Source organism: Eucyclogobius newberryi, unplaced genomic scaffold (genome assembly GCF_026437365.1).
Source record: "Eucyclogobius newberryi isolate DKJ021-1_F unplaced genomic scaffold, fEucNew1.0.hap1 SCAF_16, whole genome shotgun sequence".
Classification (NCBI taxonomy): Eukaryota; Metazoa; Chordata; class Actinopteri; order Gobiiformes; family Gobiidae; genus Eucyclogobius; species Eucyclogobius newberryi.
Window position 1 is genome coordinate 29,860,527 of NW_027315790.1, and position 16,166 is coordinate 29,876,692.

Consider the following 16,166-nt stretch of genomic DNA (forward strand, 5'->3'; position numbering starts at 1 on the left):
GAGCTGCGACGTCAAGGCAATCGGCCTATAACTTGAAGGGTCAGACGCTGGCCTACCCGGCTTCAGAACCGGCACCACCGTAGACTGTTTCCACGCAGATGGAACACAACCTGAATCCCAAACACGGTTGAAAAGACCCAGGACTAGCCCAAGCGTGTCATCAGTCAAATGAGAGAGCATGTCATAGCACACCTCATCTTTACCCGGGGCAGCGTGGAGCTAACCGCACACAGCTGTGGGGCACTACGTCACGGGTGGGCGGGGCACACACGCGCTCTGAGACTACGTCACGGGTTGGGCGGGGGAGCCAGATCGCTCTTCGCAAGGGTGGGGGCGAATATCAAACCAAGCCGTTTGCATTTCCGGGTTGGTGAGGGGGTCCAAGGTCTGGGTGATATTTCTTAACTATTATGTTAAGGGTGTTGCACAACCCTTATTATCATCAATTATACACTTAGGATAGACTACGAAATGTGAAAAAAAGCATGTTATGGCCCCTTTAAGATTTTATTCATTTCTTATATACATAATTATACGTTTCAGAGAGCAGTGTTCTTTTTTGTCAACATTGTATGGATTATTTGTAAAGTTCGACTGATTATATTGTCATTTTATAATATATCTTAAGTATTTGAATTATAATGTTTTTTATTGCCAAGTCTTCTCGTTTGCTCAGAGTTAGTGGGCCATTGCCGCCACCTTCTGGACAAATGCGGAAGTGCAACAACACCACACAGACATGGCGTCCTCCTCGAGGCTCATATCAAGGTTGACGCTGGTCACAGGTAAATTACGTTTATTTATGAAAACATGCACTTAATTATTGTTTCCTTATAACCAAAGTGATAATACAATTGCATCGTTTGTCTTTGCAGAAAAATATATGAATAAAGGTGCAGTTTGGTTTTGGTTTTCGGTTTTAGCAACATGGTAAAGTACAAGTTTACTGCGTGGGGGAGTTACAGTAGTATTGGTTAAAGCTCGGTATAAAATGTATGTAAGTGAGGCTAAATAATGTTATTACTGAGCCACAAGAACCCAATAATTAGTTAGAATTTTCCCTTACAAACCCTTTAGTTCACACACTGTATGCAGCCTCCTCTTTGCAGCTTCTTCTTCCTCTAGGCCTCCTGTTTTCTGCAGCTCTAACCCAGACGTCCCTCTTCTGTGCCATGCATTCACTATTCCTCCTCTTTGCATGTCCAAAACATCTCAATCTGGACATTTCTGAATTTCACTTCATCCACAATCTTCTTAACACATGTTCTCTTGTTCTTTTTCTATAAACTACAACTTCCTTCAATAAAAGTACTGTTAATTCTTCTTTTTCTCAGTCTATAGTGGCAGTAATGGTGTTTTTGGTAGACCCTGAAGGTTGGTTTAGGGCTGTGCATGTAATCAAATTATGATTGATCAAACCAATTGTATAAAAGAGGGTAATCAATATTATCAGCATTTATTCTTAAATGTGTCCGATGTGCATTCAGGTGTTTTCTTGCTCACAGATTGTACCTTTTGACTAGAGCACGTTTACAACATTGTGACAGTTGCAGATTTCCATGTGACTGAGGCAAGAGTTACTGGACCACAGTAAATCATCTTTGGAAGTACATAAGATCTGTTAATGGAACAAAAAGTAAAAAGATCACTTATTCACCCTTTTTCCACAAGTATTTTACAAGTTTTTTTCCTTTTTATTATGAGATCTTGTAGGTGTTTTCAATTCTGGAGTTATTCTATTATTTTTTCCTGCAAAGTTGAAAGTAATTATTGGGACCAGTTTAGTAAAGGGTAGACATGTCCCACCTGTAGCGTCTTCGGTATTTGTCCTTCCTCTGTTTCCAGGTGGAGGCAGTGGGATTGGTCGAGCCGTGTGCCAGCGTTTCGCCTCAGAGGGAGCGACAGTCGTTGTGGCAGATCTGAACCGAGACGTGGCCGAGGAGACGGCGAACGCTCTGCAGAGGGCGCCGAGGGGCCACGGGCACATGGCGGGGCACGTGGACGTTTCATCAAAGGACAGTGTCACGAAACTCATCACCCAAATACAGGTGAAGGATCATCAGACACGGGTTCATGAGCGGTTTGTTGTGTTGTCATGATGCAAACGGTTTCAAGTCGATTTCGATTCTGAGAAAAAGGGCTCGACACCAACATAGTGACCACAATGACAACAAAAACATGCTTTGTTTATTTGTTGGGACAGAGCATGTGAATGAACATACATGATACACACACTCAACACTCTCCCACACTCCCATTCATACATCTGCGTTCCATTGTACTTGTTTTAGTGACTGTAATCTGCGTTCCATTGTACATGTTTTAGTGACTAATCTGCGTAGCATTGTACATGTTTTAGTGACTGTAATCTGCGTTCCATTGTACATGTTTTAGTGACTAATCTGCGTAGCATTGTACATGTTTTAGTGACTGTAATCTGCGTTCCATTGTACATGTTTTAGTGACTGTAATCTGCGTTCCATTGTACATGTTTTAGTGACTGTAATCTGCGTTCCATTGTACATGTTTTAGTGACTGTAATCTGCGGTCCATTGTACATGTTTTAGTGACTGTAATCTGCGTTCCATTGTACATGTTTTAGTGACTGTAATCTACGTTCCATTGTACATGTTTTAGTGACTGTAATCTGCGTTCCATTGTACATGTTTTAGTGACTGTAATCTGCGGTCCATTGTACATGTTTTAGTGACTGTAATCTACGTTCCATTGTACTTGTTTTAGTGACTGTAATCTGCGTTCCATTGTACATGTTTTAGTGACTGTAATCTGCGTTCCATTGTACATGTTTTAGTGACTGTAATCTGCGGTCCATTGTACATGTTTTAGTGACTAATCTGCGTTCCATTGTACATGTTTTAGTGACTGTAATCTGCGTTCCATTGTACATGTTTTAGTGACTGTAATCTGCGTTCCATTGTACATGTTTTAGTGACTAATCTGCGTTCCATTGTACTTGTTTTAGTGACTGTAATCTGCGTAGCATTGTACATGTTTTAGTGACTGTAATCTGCGTTCCATTGTACATGTTTTAGTGACTGTAATCTGCGTTCCATTGTACATGTTTTAGTGACTGTAATCTGCGTTCCATTGTACATGTTTTAGTGACTGTAATCTGCGTTCCATTGTACATGTTTTAGTGACTAATCTGCGTTCCATTGTACATGTTTTAGTGACTAATCTACGTTCCATTGTACATGTTTTAGTGACTGTAATCTGCGTTCCATTGTACATGTTTTAGTGACTGTAATCTGCGTTCCATTGTACATGTTTTAGTGACTGTAATCTGCGTTCCATTGTACATGTTTTAGTGACTGTAATCTGCGTTCCATTGTACATGTTTTAGTGACTGTAATCTGCGTTCCATTGTACATGTTTTAGTGACTGTAATCTACGTTCCATTGTACATGTTTTAGTGACTGTAATCTGCGTTCCATTGTACATGTTTTAGTGACTGTAATCTGCGTTCCATTGTACATGTTTTAGTGACTGTAATCTACGTTCCATTGTACATGTTTTAGTGACTGTAATCTGCGTAGCATTGTACATGTTTTAGTGACTGTAATCTGCGTTCCATTGTACATGTTTTAGTGACTGTGTTGGAGCTAAAATGTCTCATCTCGCAGTTTCCAGATTCATACATTTGTATTTTTCCACGTTTCTCTCTCAGACTCATTATTTCCAGCCTCCGTCCGTGTGTGTGAACGCAGCAGGCATCACTCAGGACGACTTTCTGCTCAGTATGGACGAAGAGCACTTCGACAAAGTAATTCAAGTCAATCTGAAGGTAAAGTGTATCTAATAATGAGTCTGCAGGATGTTTGCTTTACGCAGTGACAAAGAAGACGCCAGATTAACTAAAACATTCACTGATCAAAGCAAGTAGGGCTGAAAGAAGTTCATCGATTATTTAAATTATCAGGACAATCGAATAATTGTTTTCTGGACACACTCCAAATCGTGTCATGTGCTGAGAGATGAGGCGTTATGACTCCGACAAAGCAGTAATCGCCCCAAAAAGACACAAAAACATGTTAAAGTTGTTAATTATTTTTGTTTTTTATATTGTTGAACTTCTTAAGAGCCACTTAATCATGGACTTAAAATAAAATCCTCTTTAATAACCTTTAATTGTGTGAAATATGAAGACGTGTGAAAACATTAGGACAATAAAGTCAAGTATACACTCATTTACTTGCCTTTCCTTTAGGTTTATAGAAGACATGTCAGAAACAAGCTAAACTGAACTTTACATAAACATAAACTCTCATCTTGTGTTTTCCAGGGCACGTTCTTGGTCACTCAGGCCGTGGCTCAGGCTCTCGTGGCCTGTGGAGCTCCAAAAGGATCCATCATCAACATGGGCAGCATTGTGGGAAAGGCACGCAAACTAATACCTGTGATTGTACCTAATGAAAACACAGCGCTCGCACACAAACGTATAAAAACACTGGATTGTTTTGTAGGTGGGAAATATTGGACAAGCAAATTATTCAGCCTCAAAAGCCGGAGTGGAAGGTTTAACCAGAGCAGCGGCCAAAGAGCTGAGCAGGTAAGAAGAAGTGAAGACTAATGTTCTACTACTGCCAACTATTTGTCCTTCTAAGAGTTTATTTACAAATGTATTACAGCCTCTCTTTCTTTCTTTCTTTTCTTTAGATTTGGGATACGCTGTAATTGTGTGCTGCCTGGCTTTATTTCAACTCCAATGACAGATAAAGTGCCTGACAAGGTTATAAACAAGGTATTAAAATGTACAGAATAACAGTAACATAATCCCATTTTCCCACCTTTATAAATTCTTCTGCTGTTTTTGTTTCAGCTGTTGAATTTGGTGCCTTTGGGGAGAATGGGTGAGCCTGCAGGTCCGTTCAAACACATTTATTCATTTATAAACCATTTCCAATTGAAAAGATTAGTAATATATCTTCTGTGTTCCTCTTTTGGCCACCAGAGGTCGCTGATGTTTGTGCCTTTTTAGCTTCAGATGACTCCAGATACGTCACAGGGACGAGCCTTGAAGTCACAGGTAAAACAAGTAAATACACAAATGCTCTTTTAGATTTAACTGTGTTTTGTTTCCAGGTGGACTGTTCATTGGATGAAACTGAGGTCCTTTTATTTCTACAAAAAATAATAATATAATACTAATATTTTCTAACTGTATGATTTTTAAGCTGTGATTTCATTGTCAATAAAATTATGTCTATTTTCACCAAACTCTCCTGCACTTCATTGACTTTACTATGTTTAGTTTCTCTGATCATGAGCCAGTCGAAGTAATTCAAAGTAATTTAAAGTTAAAACCAAATTCTAATAAACTATTTGTTATCCTTTGATTATTATTAGTTTGTTTTTTTTATATTAAAAACATATTTCAAACATGAAATGAGAATAAACTCATGACTGTTCTGGAGAATCCTTCAAGGTCAGTTCTTATACATATAATCAAGTGAAACAAAAAGGAAACATAAATACATGTTTGGATTCTTATAAAATGCTGATTATGTTACATTTTGATTTACATTAAGTCATTTCTTATCTAATGTAAATGTTTAAATAAATACACATTTGTAACCATGATATGCATGATTAAAACTGATTCTGAAACGAGCCAAAAACACTGAACTGTAAAATGCCGCCCTCTTGTGGCCATAGTTGGTTTTCGATTACTAAATGAAAACAAAGAGTCAGCAGCTCTTTTAAAAAGATTATATATTACAGAAACACAATTTAAAAAATACTTACACACATTTAAAAATAATACTTTTTTCTTTGTTTCAGCACCATATTTTAATGTTGAACTGTTTGTCTTTAACATAATAAAAACAAACACATGTTGAGGTCTCTGATTCTTTCTGGAAAAAAAAAACTTTTAAGACAATTTTAATAGTTCAGCCACGACGCCCCCGACACAAAGAGACAAAACCACTCAAATCACAACGCAGTGGATGAAAAAACTCCCTCTCACATTCCCTCTCCTCCCCCTGTCCAAATTTAAAAGCTCTTGCCTGAAATTAATCTTGAAATCGTCTAGTTTTTTTGCAATAAGCAGGTCAAAAACAGCACAAATAACATATGGCAGAAGTGGAGAGTCACAATTTAATCTGATCAGTGGAAGCAAAATTTAACAAAACACATTTGAAAAGAGTCGTTACAGAAAATATGGCCACAGATTTTGGTGATAGAAAAAAGTAACAGGGTAAAAACATTTCTCCACATGGCACCGAGTCTCATTGTTAGTCAGCTGCAGTAAATAAATACAAAGATACCACATTTAACGGTAAACCTGGCGGTAGATGTCAAGAACTCAAAGCACCCTGTTTGTTTTAAATAAATACAATAGAATATCACTATTTCTGTACAATTTGTATGTAATGCACATTTTCCCCAGTAAAAAAAGCTTAATGAAATGGTAAAAAATGAACTAAAATGAAATTAGACACCAGATCCTTTGGTATAGTTAGCACCAAGCCACAGTTTCTATAGTAAAGAATGCATTTTTTATTCACTTGAAACAGGGAGGGACACATTTACACAATTAACCACGAAAGAATGAAAGATCATTTTAATGGAAACAAATCCCACAACTGTCCATCTTTGTGTAACTTTAATGCGTTTTTTGGTTGAGAATCATTTCATTGGACTTCAAGCATCGAACTCCCGATCGAGCACCGGTTTTATCTGCGAATCACAGTTTCTAAAAGGATAGAAGTACATGTTTAAAGCAGGACAAAGCTGACTCGTTCAAAGACACGGATCGGGCGGTGTCTTTGGTAACGTTTTTAATGCAACTGTCAAAGCCGTTCACTCCCAGTTTACATCGCAAAAAGCAACGCGCAAACGAGGCCTTGTAAATCGCTCTAGATGGAAGAAATCAACCTTCACCTCGACGCACGTAAATGCAAGTATTCAATAAGCGACGGCAGCAACTTAAACTGCCGACAATGTTTGGGTAGACTGCATTCTTTTCTGCATTTGGCCCAGTTGAACCTGTCGGGAGCAGAGGATCAGCCTATTGCACATGTTGAAGGTTTGAACTATAGCGTGTTGCGTGTGTTGTAAACAGAAGAGTAAAGATGTTAAAACTCGAGGGTAAGGGGGAGGTAGAGAGGCGTGGGGACGGCGGGGAGGAGAGGGAGCGGCGAGAGGGGTCCGAGACGAGGCATCCGGCTTATTTCTCCCATTCAACAAACACCGATCCGCTCCGAAAGACTCTCTTCTTCTTTCTTCTTCCTGCAGATGTTTGCCCAGTCAGTCTCTTTCTCTCCGTCAGGTTCATCTTCAGTAATATCGCTCCGCTTGTCTCCAGCAGTATTATTCCTCGGGCAGGCACTGGTCACGAGATTGTCCCACCACAGTGTGTAGAGTGTATGCAAAGTACGTGTGTGGGAACGTGTTTCATTTATCAATTTACAAGTCAATTTACAAAACATGGGGCGTCTTTTATTACATGTCGTTGCGTGGCTAAGTGCAGGTGTGTGTGTGTGTGTGCGTGTGTCGCTCTGTGGACGGTGGTGGACAGTGTTGGATGTTCAGCCCAGGAAACAGACGGGTCCCACTTCAAAACCAAACTGTTGGTTGCTCTCCCCAAAGTCTGACACCTTGATATCCAGCAGAGGGAGATGCTCCACTTGAGGTGTGTTTACCTCCAGCACAGTCCTGTCGAAGCCCTTACGGTACTGAAGACACACGAGAGAGCCATTAGACACACTGGGATCAGGCAGCAGGCGTGCAATCAAACTTTATTCTATTAGTGCTATTATTATGGTTATGTTATAATAAGAACATGAATCACACTGCACTTTCTCCTGCTCGACCTTTAACAACGTTTCACCAGTCCTACCCTTACTTCATTGTCTGGAAGTGCTTTTTCAGAGAAGCTTTTAATATTATTTTATTTATTTCACACATTAGTATGGCCTTGGCTCCTCCCCTCTCTGACCTGGTCCGCCCTCATGCCTCCTCTCATGTCCTCAGGTAAGCAGGTCAGAAAAAACTCAACTTCATGCTAAACTTCGTCAGGGCCTTTTCTGTTGTTTCTGATGTTGTCTATGGCATTTAGATCAACTGTTTGAAAAGACAATCATCTTTTGTTTTATTGGTGGCCTCGATTGACCCTGTAAGAAGACTTATCCTTCAGCGCCGCAGGGGCAGCCTGTCAGGAGCGGTCAGGATCATGGTCAGTCGTACCTAACTGGAGGAGGAGTCAACTGTCCATGTTTTAGGCTGATGGTGAAAATCTCCCTAGCCACTTTTGCTAAATGTATTTTATTTATTTTATTTATTTTATTTATTTTATTTATTTTATTTATTTTATTTATTTTATTTATTTTATCTATTTTATCTATTTAATCAAGCTTTTGGAGTCTAATCAAGTCAAGTCAGTTAATTTAAAATAAGAAATAAAGAGCACTAAAACAGGCATGAGGTATGCCCAGATAAAACCCGTTCAAAGTACTCGAATACTTTTGCACTCACAGAGCAGCCGTCCACCAGGGCCTTAATGTAGGGGCTGTTCTCGTAGCTCAGCTCCTCGTCGTTGGCCCCCTGCAGGTGGAGCGCTCGGCTGTGGCTGTTCTTGTGGCTGCGGTCGGCCCAGGCCACAGAGCGATGGCAGTGGTACGTGACGTTCTGCCGCGCCTGGACGCTCAACAGTCGCAGGAAACCCAGCTGCACCACGCCCACCGGGTCGCCGTTATAGTCCTCGTACGTGAACTGAGAGAGACACAATGACCATGACTACTCGGGACTACTCCACGGAAAAAAAAACAATCACAGTCGTATTTTGACAGTGGTAACAGTGATGTGAACTGTACAGACTCTAACATACAAACAAACATGACCTTTTATAACAAAGACAGTGGCATTGTTGAATCAAATAATAAACTATTTCAGCTTCTGTGCATTTTATAAGCACACATTTTAGAGGAATGTTGGTTTTATTAGCCTTTAACAAACCTGTTATTTAGTTCTACAAGTTCTCAATAAAATATAAATCACAGTAAAATCAAATACATGTCCAATACACGAAATATAGAATACATTGCGAGTGAAAATGTAAATAAATAAAGAATGAATCAATAATAAAAAGGCAAAGGTGGCACTTACTTTGCTGCCTGTGGAAAACTGACTGTACCAGGACCCTGGAGTCTCTTTGTGCCACGTGCTCATCTTCACCTGGAGGCAACACAAACACGATCATGTTATAGACTTGACCGTTCAGTGACACGTGTAAATCCGTGTTCATGAACTGACGTTGCTGATGCGCTTGCTGGGATACAAGCACGTCTCTGCTCCTTTTGTGAAATTGCAGAAGACTTTGAAAGCGTCTCTGGAGCAGCCCTGGTTAGGATCGATCCAGTATTCTCCTGCAAACACAACATCCAAAAGAATCACACAAAATGTACCTTTGCAACACACATTGGCCATTTAAAATACTACAACGGAATGTTCAAAGCTCTGGAGGCAAAATGAAGCAGAACATCATCTATTGTCAGTTCAGTAATGGATTTATAAAGTGTTTTAGTACCAAAAATAAGCACAAACTCTGAATTTCTTGGGTCAAAATGTTAGTTTGCTTTTCTATTACAAAGGATGGAAAAAATACTATGGCTCTGGCCTGTTTGTGTTAAGTATGTTATATATCTGTAAAAAACTACAGTATTGTGGGCTTATCAAGTGTTTTGGATCATCAGAATCTCTTAATAAATTAACAAATAATGCAAAACGCAGTAGTAAAAGTGTTTGAACCAGGCTCTGATATCACTCTCATTGTTTTTTGTGATTTTCTGTGGTTAATCCCAGTTTCTCCAGTGAAATCACTCTCATGTTCATCTTCACTTTTGCCTCCATTACAAGTTCTCTACTTTATAAACATTAATCCTAGTCAGATGCACATAAATGTCCCTGACCGTCTTTGACTCCCGGCTGGCTGAGGTGCAGGTCTTGGCAGGTGCGGGCGGGGCTGTCCTGGGTGCCCAGTGGGAATCGTAGAGTGTCTATTTCTTTTCGTAATGAGTCTAACGAGCCGAAGATCTCCTCCAGGCCTTCGCTGCCCGTGAGGAACTCTGCACCGGTGGCGTCCGCGGCGGGCATGTCCGAGTCCGACATGATCTGACTGGCATCGATGGACCGCTTGGATTTGGGGCTCCTCTGGATTGGCAGCGGCTGGATGACCTCACCCGGGGGGCCCTGTGAACACAGTTTGCATTTTAAATCAGCAATAATGAACCATCCCAGATGTTTTTACATGTTCGATAAGGCCTTACAGGGAGTCCAGCAGGTCCTTGGACACCTTTCTCTCCCTTTGGACCAGATCCTCCCTAAAAACAACAGAAATGAGACTCATCCTGTGAAATACAACTATATTATAATCAAATATGAAGTCCATACTCACAGTGGCACCTTTAGCTCCCTTTATACCTTGTTGACCCTGTAAGAATGATTGAGTTTGTCATTAGTTTAAACAGCCTAATCATTACAGTAACTGTCTCAAAATGACTAAACAGGTAATGAGACTCACAGGCAGACCGGGGGGACCAGCGGGACCGAGTGGGCCAGTGCCTCCGGACATTCCCTGACAGAATAAGATGATTTAGATTCAGTATTTTGCAGATTTGTTTCACGCTGACCTGAGATCAGACTCACAGTTTCTCCCTTTGGCCCAGAGGATCCGTGAGGTCCGGACAGACCCCGGTCTCCCTTCTCACCCTGCTCTCCAGGGGGTCCGATCAAACCAATGAGACCTGGGTGGCCCTTCTCTCCCTTGGCTCCAGGGTCTCCACGCAGACCGGCTAAACCAGGAGGCCCCTGCAGCGGAGGACAGAGAGGTGAGTTACATAAGAAGATATAAAGTCATTGCATTTAAGGCAATTAAGAGATTAAATGTGGTTTCCTTACCATGGGTCCTGGGGGTCCTTTCTGTCCAGCTGCTCCTGGAGAGCCTTGCTCACCCTGAAACACAGACCCACTTCAGCAAGGCACTTCAGGAGGATTTATATGTGTTGATGACACGTGTAGATATTCATTCATATCTAAACTTACCACTGATCCTGGCAGTCCTCGGAGGCCTTCTGTTCCTGGTTTTCCTTGAGTTCCCTGGGGCCCAACAGGACCAGTCTTTCCTGGAGGTCCAACTGCTCCTGTGTCTCCCTGAGAGCAGAAGACAGATTAAATACTGAGGTACTGTAGACTGCAATGCACTGGATGTGTATAAGTAATGATATGAGTAAATCAGATCAAATCAAACTTTATTCATAAAGTGCTTTTCATGCAAACATGTAACGTTAGTGCTTTAGTTATTAAAATAATCCCACTTGTCTCACCCCCCCACCTCCCACAAGTACAATCAGTACCAGGGTAGAACATTAAGGAGCCTCACCTTTGACCCCTTCTCTCCTTGACGCCCCTCTGGTCCTCGAGTTCCAGCAGGTCCCTGACAAAAAACAAAATATTCACAAAATAAGGAAAGGCTGATAATATACTTCATACTTCAGCACGTCGTCATAAACGTGCCATGAACAGTAGACTGTAAAATCAAATAAAAGAGCAGGAATATGTATAAACTTAAGATTACACTGCAAGTTTATGCTTTTAAAGATGTATACAGTTTTTTTTGCTGCCGTTTGAAAAATTAATTTAGTATCATTATTATTATTATTCATAAAATACTCAATATTCTAATTCAGCATATCTCAAGTCTGATAAAGGAAATGTTTGCTTTTTTGCTTTTACCTCTCACCTCTACTGAAGACACTGGTCATAACTTAAGCTTTATTTGTTTGTTTATTTGTTTATTTGTTTGTTTGCTTGTTTGTTTATGTTTCATTGTGATTGTGGCCGTAGTTCTTACCCTCTTTCCTGGCGGCCCGAGAGGTCCGTTCTCTCCAGGGGGTCCAGGAGAGCCCTAAAAAAGTGACATGGGTCAGAATGATGTGATGATTATATATTTATTTCTTAACATTTGCTGTGTGTGGCATCACGTACAGATTCTCCTTGTTCACCATCCTCTCCTCTCTCACCCTTGGCACCATCTTGACCCTGAGGAGAACGCAAAGCCAGATTAGAACAGTTAAAATATGATTGTGTGCAGTCAAATCCTAAAGCTTGGATACTCACTCTGGGTCCAAGTTCACCAGGGGGACCAGGATCACCAGGGAAACCGACAGGACCCTAAAGTCAAAACATGACATTGCTTTATATCTAAAGATGAATCCACTTCAAACGTAAAGGTAAGCGGCCCTCGGTCTCTTACAGGGTTTCCTTTGGGGCCGTCGTCTCCTGGTCGGCCTCTTCCTCCCGCAGGTCCAGCAGTTCCAGGCTGTCCAGATTCTCCTTTCTCTCCGCGCTCTCCTCTGGGACCCTGCCAAGCACAAACACACACTTAAATATGCAAAGACAACACTTTACTGGGATCTACCAGATGAGTATGTTAATGGACGTGAGGACGTTGAAATTGTCCTAAAAAACCAACTGACCTTCTTCCCTGGTTCTCCGCCGATGCCAGGTGGGCCCCCCTCTCCGGGCTCGCCCTGTAGAACACAGTTTACTTCAAGTACAGTTTAATGCTCGATTCCAGAAGAAAAGAATGAATTGTACCTTCTCGCCGAGAGGTCCAGGATTTCCCAAACCGCCAGGAGGACCTTGGGGACCCTGTAAAATATACAATATACTATATAGTATTGCACTGTATTTGTAGTTTTACAATAGGGACTTTACAAAACAATGAAATGTAAAAGAAACTGCTGATGCAAAAGGTTTATTTCCACTTTACTTACATCAGCACCATTGGGTCCAGCTGGGCCGCGGGGTCCAGGTGGGCCGGGGGGACCCTAAAGACAGAAAGGGTCAGTTTTCTAATATTTTTAATGACCAATGTCTTTATGCTTTATTCCCTAAACTTACCAGAGGTCCAACATCTCCTGTCTCTCCCTTCTCACCTAGTGGACCAGGCAATCCCTGCAACAGGTGCAAAGAGAGTATTTATGTGATTTTCAGTAAATATTTTTGTTGTGTCAACATTTTGAAGTGAGTTTGTGTTTTACCTGCAGACCGATGGGTCCGGGGGCCCCTGGGAAACCTCTGGATCCCTCGTCACCTTTAGATCCGAAATGTCCCTGCTGACCCCGGGGACCAGTCTCTCCATCAGCGCCCTGCACAGGTCACATTTTATATTACTCTTGATTCAATCATGGCTCTGATGTGCTTTTATTGTGTATTGCATATGTATCTCTCTAATGATGCTCCAACTCCATCATAAACTCCAAGCGGTGGAATAAACACAGCAGCATTAAAGCTATGAGCAAAGTAATCACTTATAAATGTACTTTAGAAGTGTACTCACAGCAGGACCAGGTTGACCAACAGGACCCATTGGGCCAGGTGGACCAGGAGGCCCCTGCAAAGCAAAAGTTTAACATTTTAACTTAATTTAAGACAACTGAGAAATGTTTGAAATCTAACTGAAACTCACATGTTCGCCCTTTCCTCCTTTGGCACCCTTCTGACCATGCTCCCCGACCTCACCCTGTTGATGGTCAAAACACAACGCTATATCATTTCCATTATTATCAGCATTAGCATTAGCATTAGCACAGAGGATGAACTAGCACACATTATTTTTGCAGTTAGCCTGCATTTTCATGTTAACACACATAACTGTGTTTCAGTGTGGTAGACTCGCCTTGTCTCCGTCCTCTCCAGGTATCCCAGGAGATCCAGCCGGGCCAGGCAGACCCACTGGACCCTGGACCCCATCCCGTCCAGCTGGGCCGATAGGGCCTTTCTCCCCCTAAGAAGAACACAACAGTACAAATGTGAACCTTAAACCAAAGATATGTCCCTCTCTGGCTTGTAGACACTCACAGGAACGCCTTTCTCTCCAGAAGATCCAGGAGGTCCCTGAGGCCCAGGTCGGCCCGGAGGTCCAACAGGTCCAGCTGTCCCAGCCACGCCCCTCTCACCCGGAGACCCCTAACAATAACAGCAGAGGTAGAATGGAGTGTTAATGAATTCAAATGAACTGTTTCACTGTTTAACCACAGTGCGGATAATATGGTAAACCTACAGCAGGTCCAGGAGGTCCAGCAGGTCCTTCACTGCCCTTCAGTCCTCCACCTCCCTGGAAAAAGTAAAGACATTAAATAACTGAGGCAAATTATTCAGTTTTATCTAAAACATATAATAATATAATAATAATATTCTACTCACAGGAGTACCAGGAAGTCCTCTCTCCCCAGGGAAACCTCTCAGTCCCGGAGGCCCATCTTTGCCAGGACCTCCAGGTGGACCTGGATCTCCTTTGGTGCCTTCTTTGCCAGAGGGACCAGAAAGACCCTGCTCTCCGGGGGGGCCTGGGGGTCCAGGGTGGCCACGCTCACCCAGGGGGCCTGTTTCTCCTGATGGACCCTGGAAAGGAAGGAGATTTATGAAGTATTGTTCTATTGCACAAACTAATGTTAAATTATTCTTGACTGTGTGACTACCTGTGGTCCCACGACTCCAGGAGGCCCAGGTGGACCTACTTTCCCTTGGAAACCCTGGAGAAAATGATTCAAAATGATCAAATGCATCAATCACTAACAATAAAGATTTCAAAAAGGTTGAACTACAACATACAACTTCTCCTCTCTGTCCAGGATGTCCAGGCAGACCGTCTTTCCCTGGAGGTCCCTGTTCAGTAACATACAAAACTCATTAAAGATATTTCCTTGTGAGCTCTAAAAAAGTAGTTCCTGCAAGCATTCTCCTTACAGGAGGTCCTTTTGGTCCAGGGAAACCGTTAGCTCCTTGAGGCCCAGGCAATCCCTGTTCAAAGGAAAAACATCTGATGAGATGAGATAATGATGAGAACTACCGTATTGATTTTAAGAGAAGAAACAAAACACTGGCATTGGTTGAAAATATAAGAAATGTCTTACCCTCTCTCCAAGAGGACCTGAAGGCCCGTCACTTCCTGAAGTTCCCTTCAAAATGGAATCACATCCAAACATTAATCACTGAAAATGTGTGTGTCATAGTTGATACCAGTTTTGTTCAGTGGTTCGCTTTAGATTCTGACCTTTGCTCCTGGCTTCCCAGTGGCTCCCCTGGGCCCTCTCTGCCCTCTGGGACCCTGGCAGGTGCAAGCAAACAATTAATACAAACATAAAAATTGAATAAATTAATAAATTAAGTCTTTTATAAAAGTACCGTTGGTCCTCTTTGTCCTCTTGGCCCAGCTTTTCCACTAAGACCCTGCAACATTACAGAGCTGATGCAGACGTCTCTGATAGAAGCAAAACATTTGTGTTCAAATTGTAAAAAAATCTTACCCTTGTTCCCTTCTCGCCATTTGAACCCGGAAATCCAGGAAACCCGAGTGATCCCTGAATAAAAGCAAGTTTTTTGTGTTTTTTTTTTTATGTTAATGAGGGTCATTATTTGAACTTGAATCTGAGCTTTATTTTAATCTCACCTTTGGTCCTAGTCTTCCAGGATATCCAGGAAGTCCAGGAACACCAAGTTTTCCCTGGAATTATAAATAACTGTATAAAGACTCAAAACTATGTTGAACATAACACACACAATGGTAGAAGTATATTATTAGTTTTAACCTTCTCTCCAACCAGTCCGATGGGTCCAAGTTCACCTGGAGGCCCAACACGACCCTTGGGCCCCTCAGGACCATCTTCACCCCTGGGTCCTGATACTCCAAGCTCACCCTGTCAGCAGGGTAAAATATCAAATAAACAATAATAGAAGCATCATTTATGCTTTTTATGCCAGCTTGAAATGTACCCTCTCTCCCTTTGCACCAAAGTCTCCCTTAATTCCGGGGAATCCATCCTCTCCCTGGAAATTACAAACACAACATGTTAACCAAAGACTGTTAATATTGTTTATTACATGTTGACATTATAGTTTTGACTTGCCTTTTCTCCTTTGTGGCCCTTCAACCCACGAATTCCTTGGGTTCCCTAAAACCAAACCATGACAAAAATACTTTAGAGCCAGTGAACCTATCTGTGTGATAATACATCATACACAATGCCAACCTTGATGCCACGAGGGCCAGGATAACCGATAGATCCTTGAGGACCGTTAGGGCCCTGAAATAAAACACAAAATAAGTCATGATCATCTAGAAAATGATCCAGTGTCCATAT

At 41.7% G+C, this 16,166-nt stretch overlaps 2 protein-coding genes across 5 annotated transcripts in view; one reads left to right on the top strand and one right to left on the bottom strand.

Moving 5' to 3' along the window:
• Positions 1-674: 674 nt before the first annotated feature.
• Positions 675-5,182, top strand: hsd17b8 (hydroxysteroid (17-beta) dehydrogenase 8). The gene is made up of 9 exons (XM_072448231.1): positions 675-785; positions 1,846-2,048; positions 3,689-3,805; positions 4,304-4,399; positions 4,485-4,570; positions 4,678-4,762; positions 4,841-4,883; positions 4,973-5,047; positions 5,104-5,182. The coding sequence occupies exons 1-9, from the start codon at positions 740-742 to the stop codon at positions 5,121-5,123; spliced, it is 771 nt and encodes a 256-aa protein (XP_072304332.1). The 5' UTR covers positions 675-739; the 3' UTR covers positions 5,124-5,182.
• A 533-nt stretch (positions 5,183-5,715) lies between these two features.
• col11a2 (collagen, type XI, alpha 2) overlaps positions 5,716-16,166 on the bottom strand; it is a 35,632-nt gene continuing 25,181 nt past the window's right edge. For 3 of the 4 annotated variants that reach the window (XM_072448228.1, XM_072448227.1, XM_072448225.1), the window contains 39 exons: positions 16,056-16,109; positions 15,933-15,977; positions 15,799-15,852; positions 15,615-15,722; positions 15,476-15,529; positions 15,333-15,386; positions 15,211-15,255; positions 15,080-15,133; positions 14,940-14,984; positions 14,773-14,826; positions 14,638-14,691; positions 14,505-14,558; positions 14,230-14,427; positions 14,087-14,140; positions 13,885-13,992; positions 13,703-13,810; positions 13,493-13,546; positions 13,364-13,417; positions 13,065-13,172; positions 12,925-12,978; positions 12,798-12,851; positions 12,619-12,672; positions 12,498-12,551; positions 12,275-12,382; positions 12,139-12,192; positions 12,007-12,060; positions 11,873-11,926; positions 11,402-11,455; positions 11,065-11,172; positions 10,921-10,974; positions 10,669-10,830; positions 10,544-10,597; positions 10,418-10,453; positions 10,290-10,343; positions 9,933-10,212; positions 9,277-9,389; positions 9,130-9,198; positions 8,500-8,736; positions 5,716-7,700 (listed from right to left, as the gene is read on the bottom strand). In XM_072448228.1, coding sequence (XP_072304329.1) covers positions 7,554-7,700; positions 8,500-8,736; positions 9,130-9,198; positions 9,277-9,389; positions 9,933-10,212; positions 10,290-10,343; positions 10,418-10,453; positions 10,544-10,597; positions 10,669-10,830; positions 10,921-10,974; positions 11,065-11,172; positions 11,402-11,455; positions 11,873-11,926; positions 12,007-12,060; positions 12,139-12,192; positions 12,275-12,382; positions 12,498-12,551; positions 12,619-12,672; positions 12,798-12,851; positions 12,925-12,978; positions 13,065-13,172; positions 13,364-13,417; positions 13,493-13,546; positions 13,703-13,810; positions 13,885-13,992; positions 14,087-14,140; positions 14,230-14,427; positions 14,505-14,558; positions 14,638-14,691; positions 14,773-14,826; positions 14,940-14,984; positions 15,080-15,133; positions 15,211-15,255; positions 15,333-15,386; positions 15,476-15,529; positions 15,615-15,722; positions 15,799-15,852; positions 15,933-15,977; positions 16,056-16,109 — 3,213 coding nt within the window. In that variant the 3' untranslated portion in view covers positions 5,716-7,553. Of the gene's footprint in view, positions 7,701-8,499; positions 8,737-9,129; positions 9,199-9,276; positions 9,390-9,932; positions 10,213-10,289; positions 10,344-10,417; positions 10,454-10,543; positions 10,598-10,668; positions 10,831-10,920; positions 10,975-11,064; positions 11,173-11,401; positions 11,456-11,872; positions 11,927-12,006; positions 12,061-12,138; positions 12,193-12,274; positions 12,383-12,497; positions 12,552-12,618; positions 12,673-12,797; positions 12,852-12,924; positions 12,979-13,064; positions 13,173-13,363; positions 13,418-13,492; positions 13,547-13,702; positions 13,811-13,884; positions 13,993-14,086; positions 14,141-14,229; positions 14,428-14,504; positions 14,559-14,637; positions 14,692-14,772; positions 14,827-14,939; positions 14,985-15,079; positions 15,134-15,210; positions 15,256-15,332; positions 15,387-15,475; positions 15,530-15,614; positions 15,723-15,798; positions 15,853-15,928; positions 15,978-16,055; positions 16,110-16,166 lie in introns of all 4 variants that reach the window. The other variant, XM_072448226.1, reaches the window with a different exon arrangement.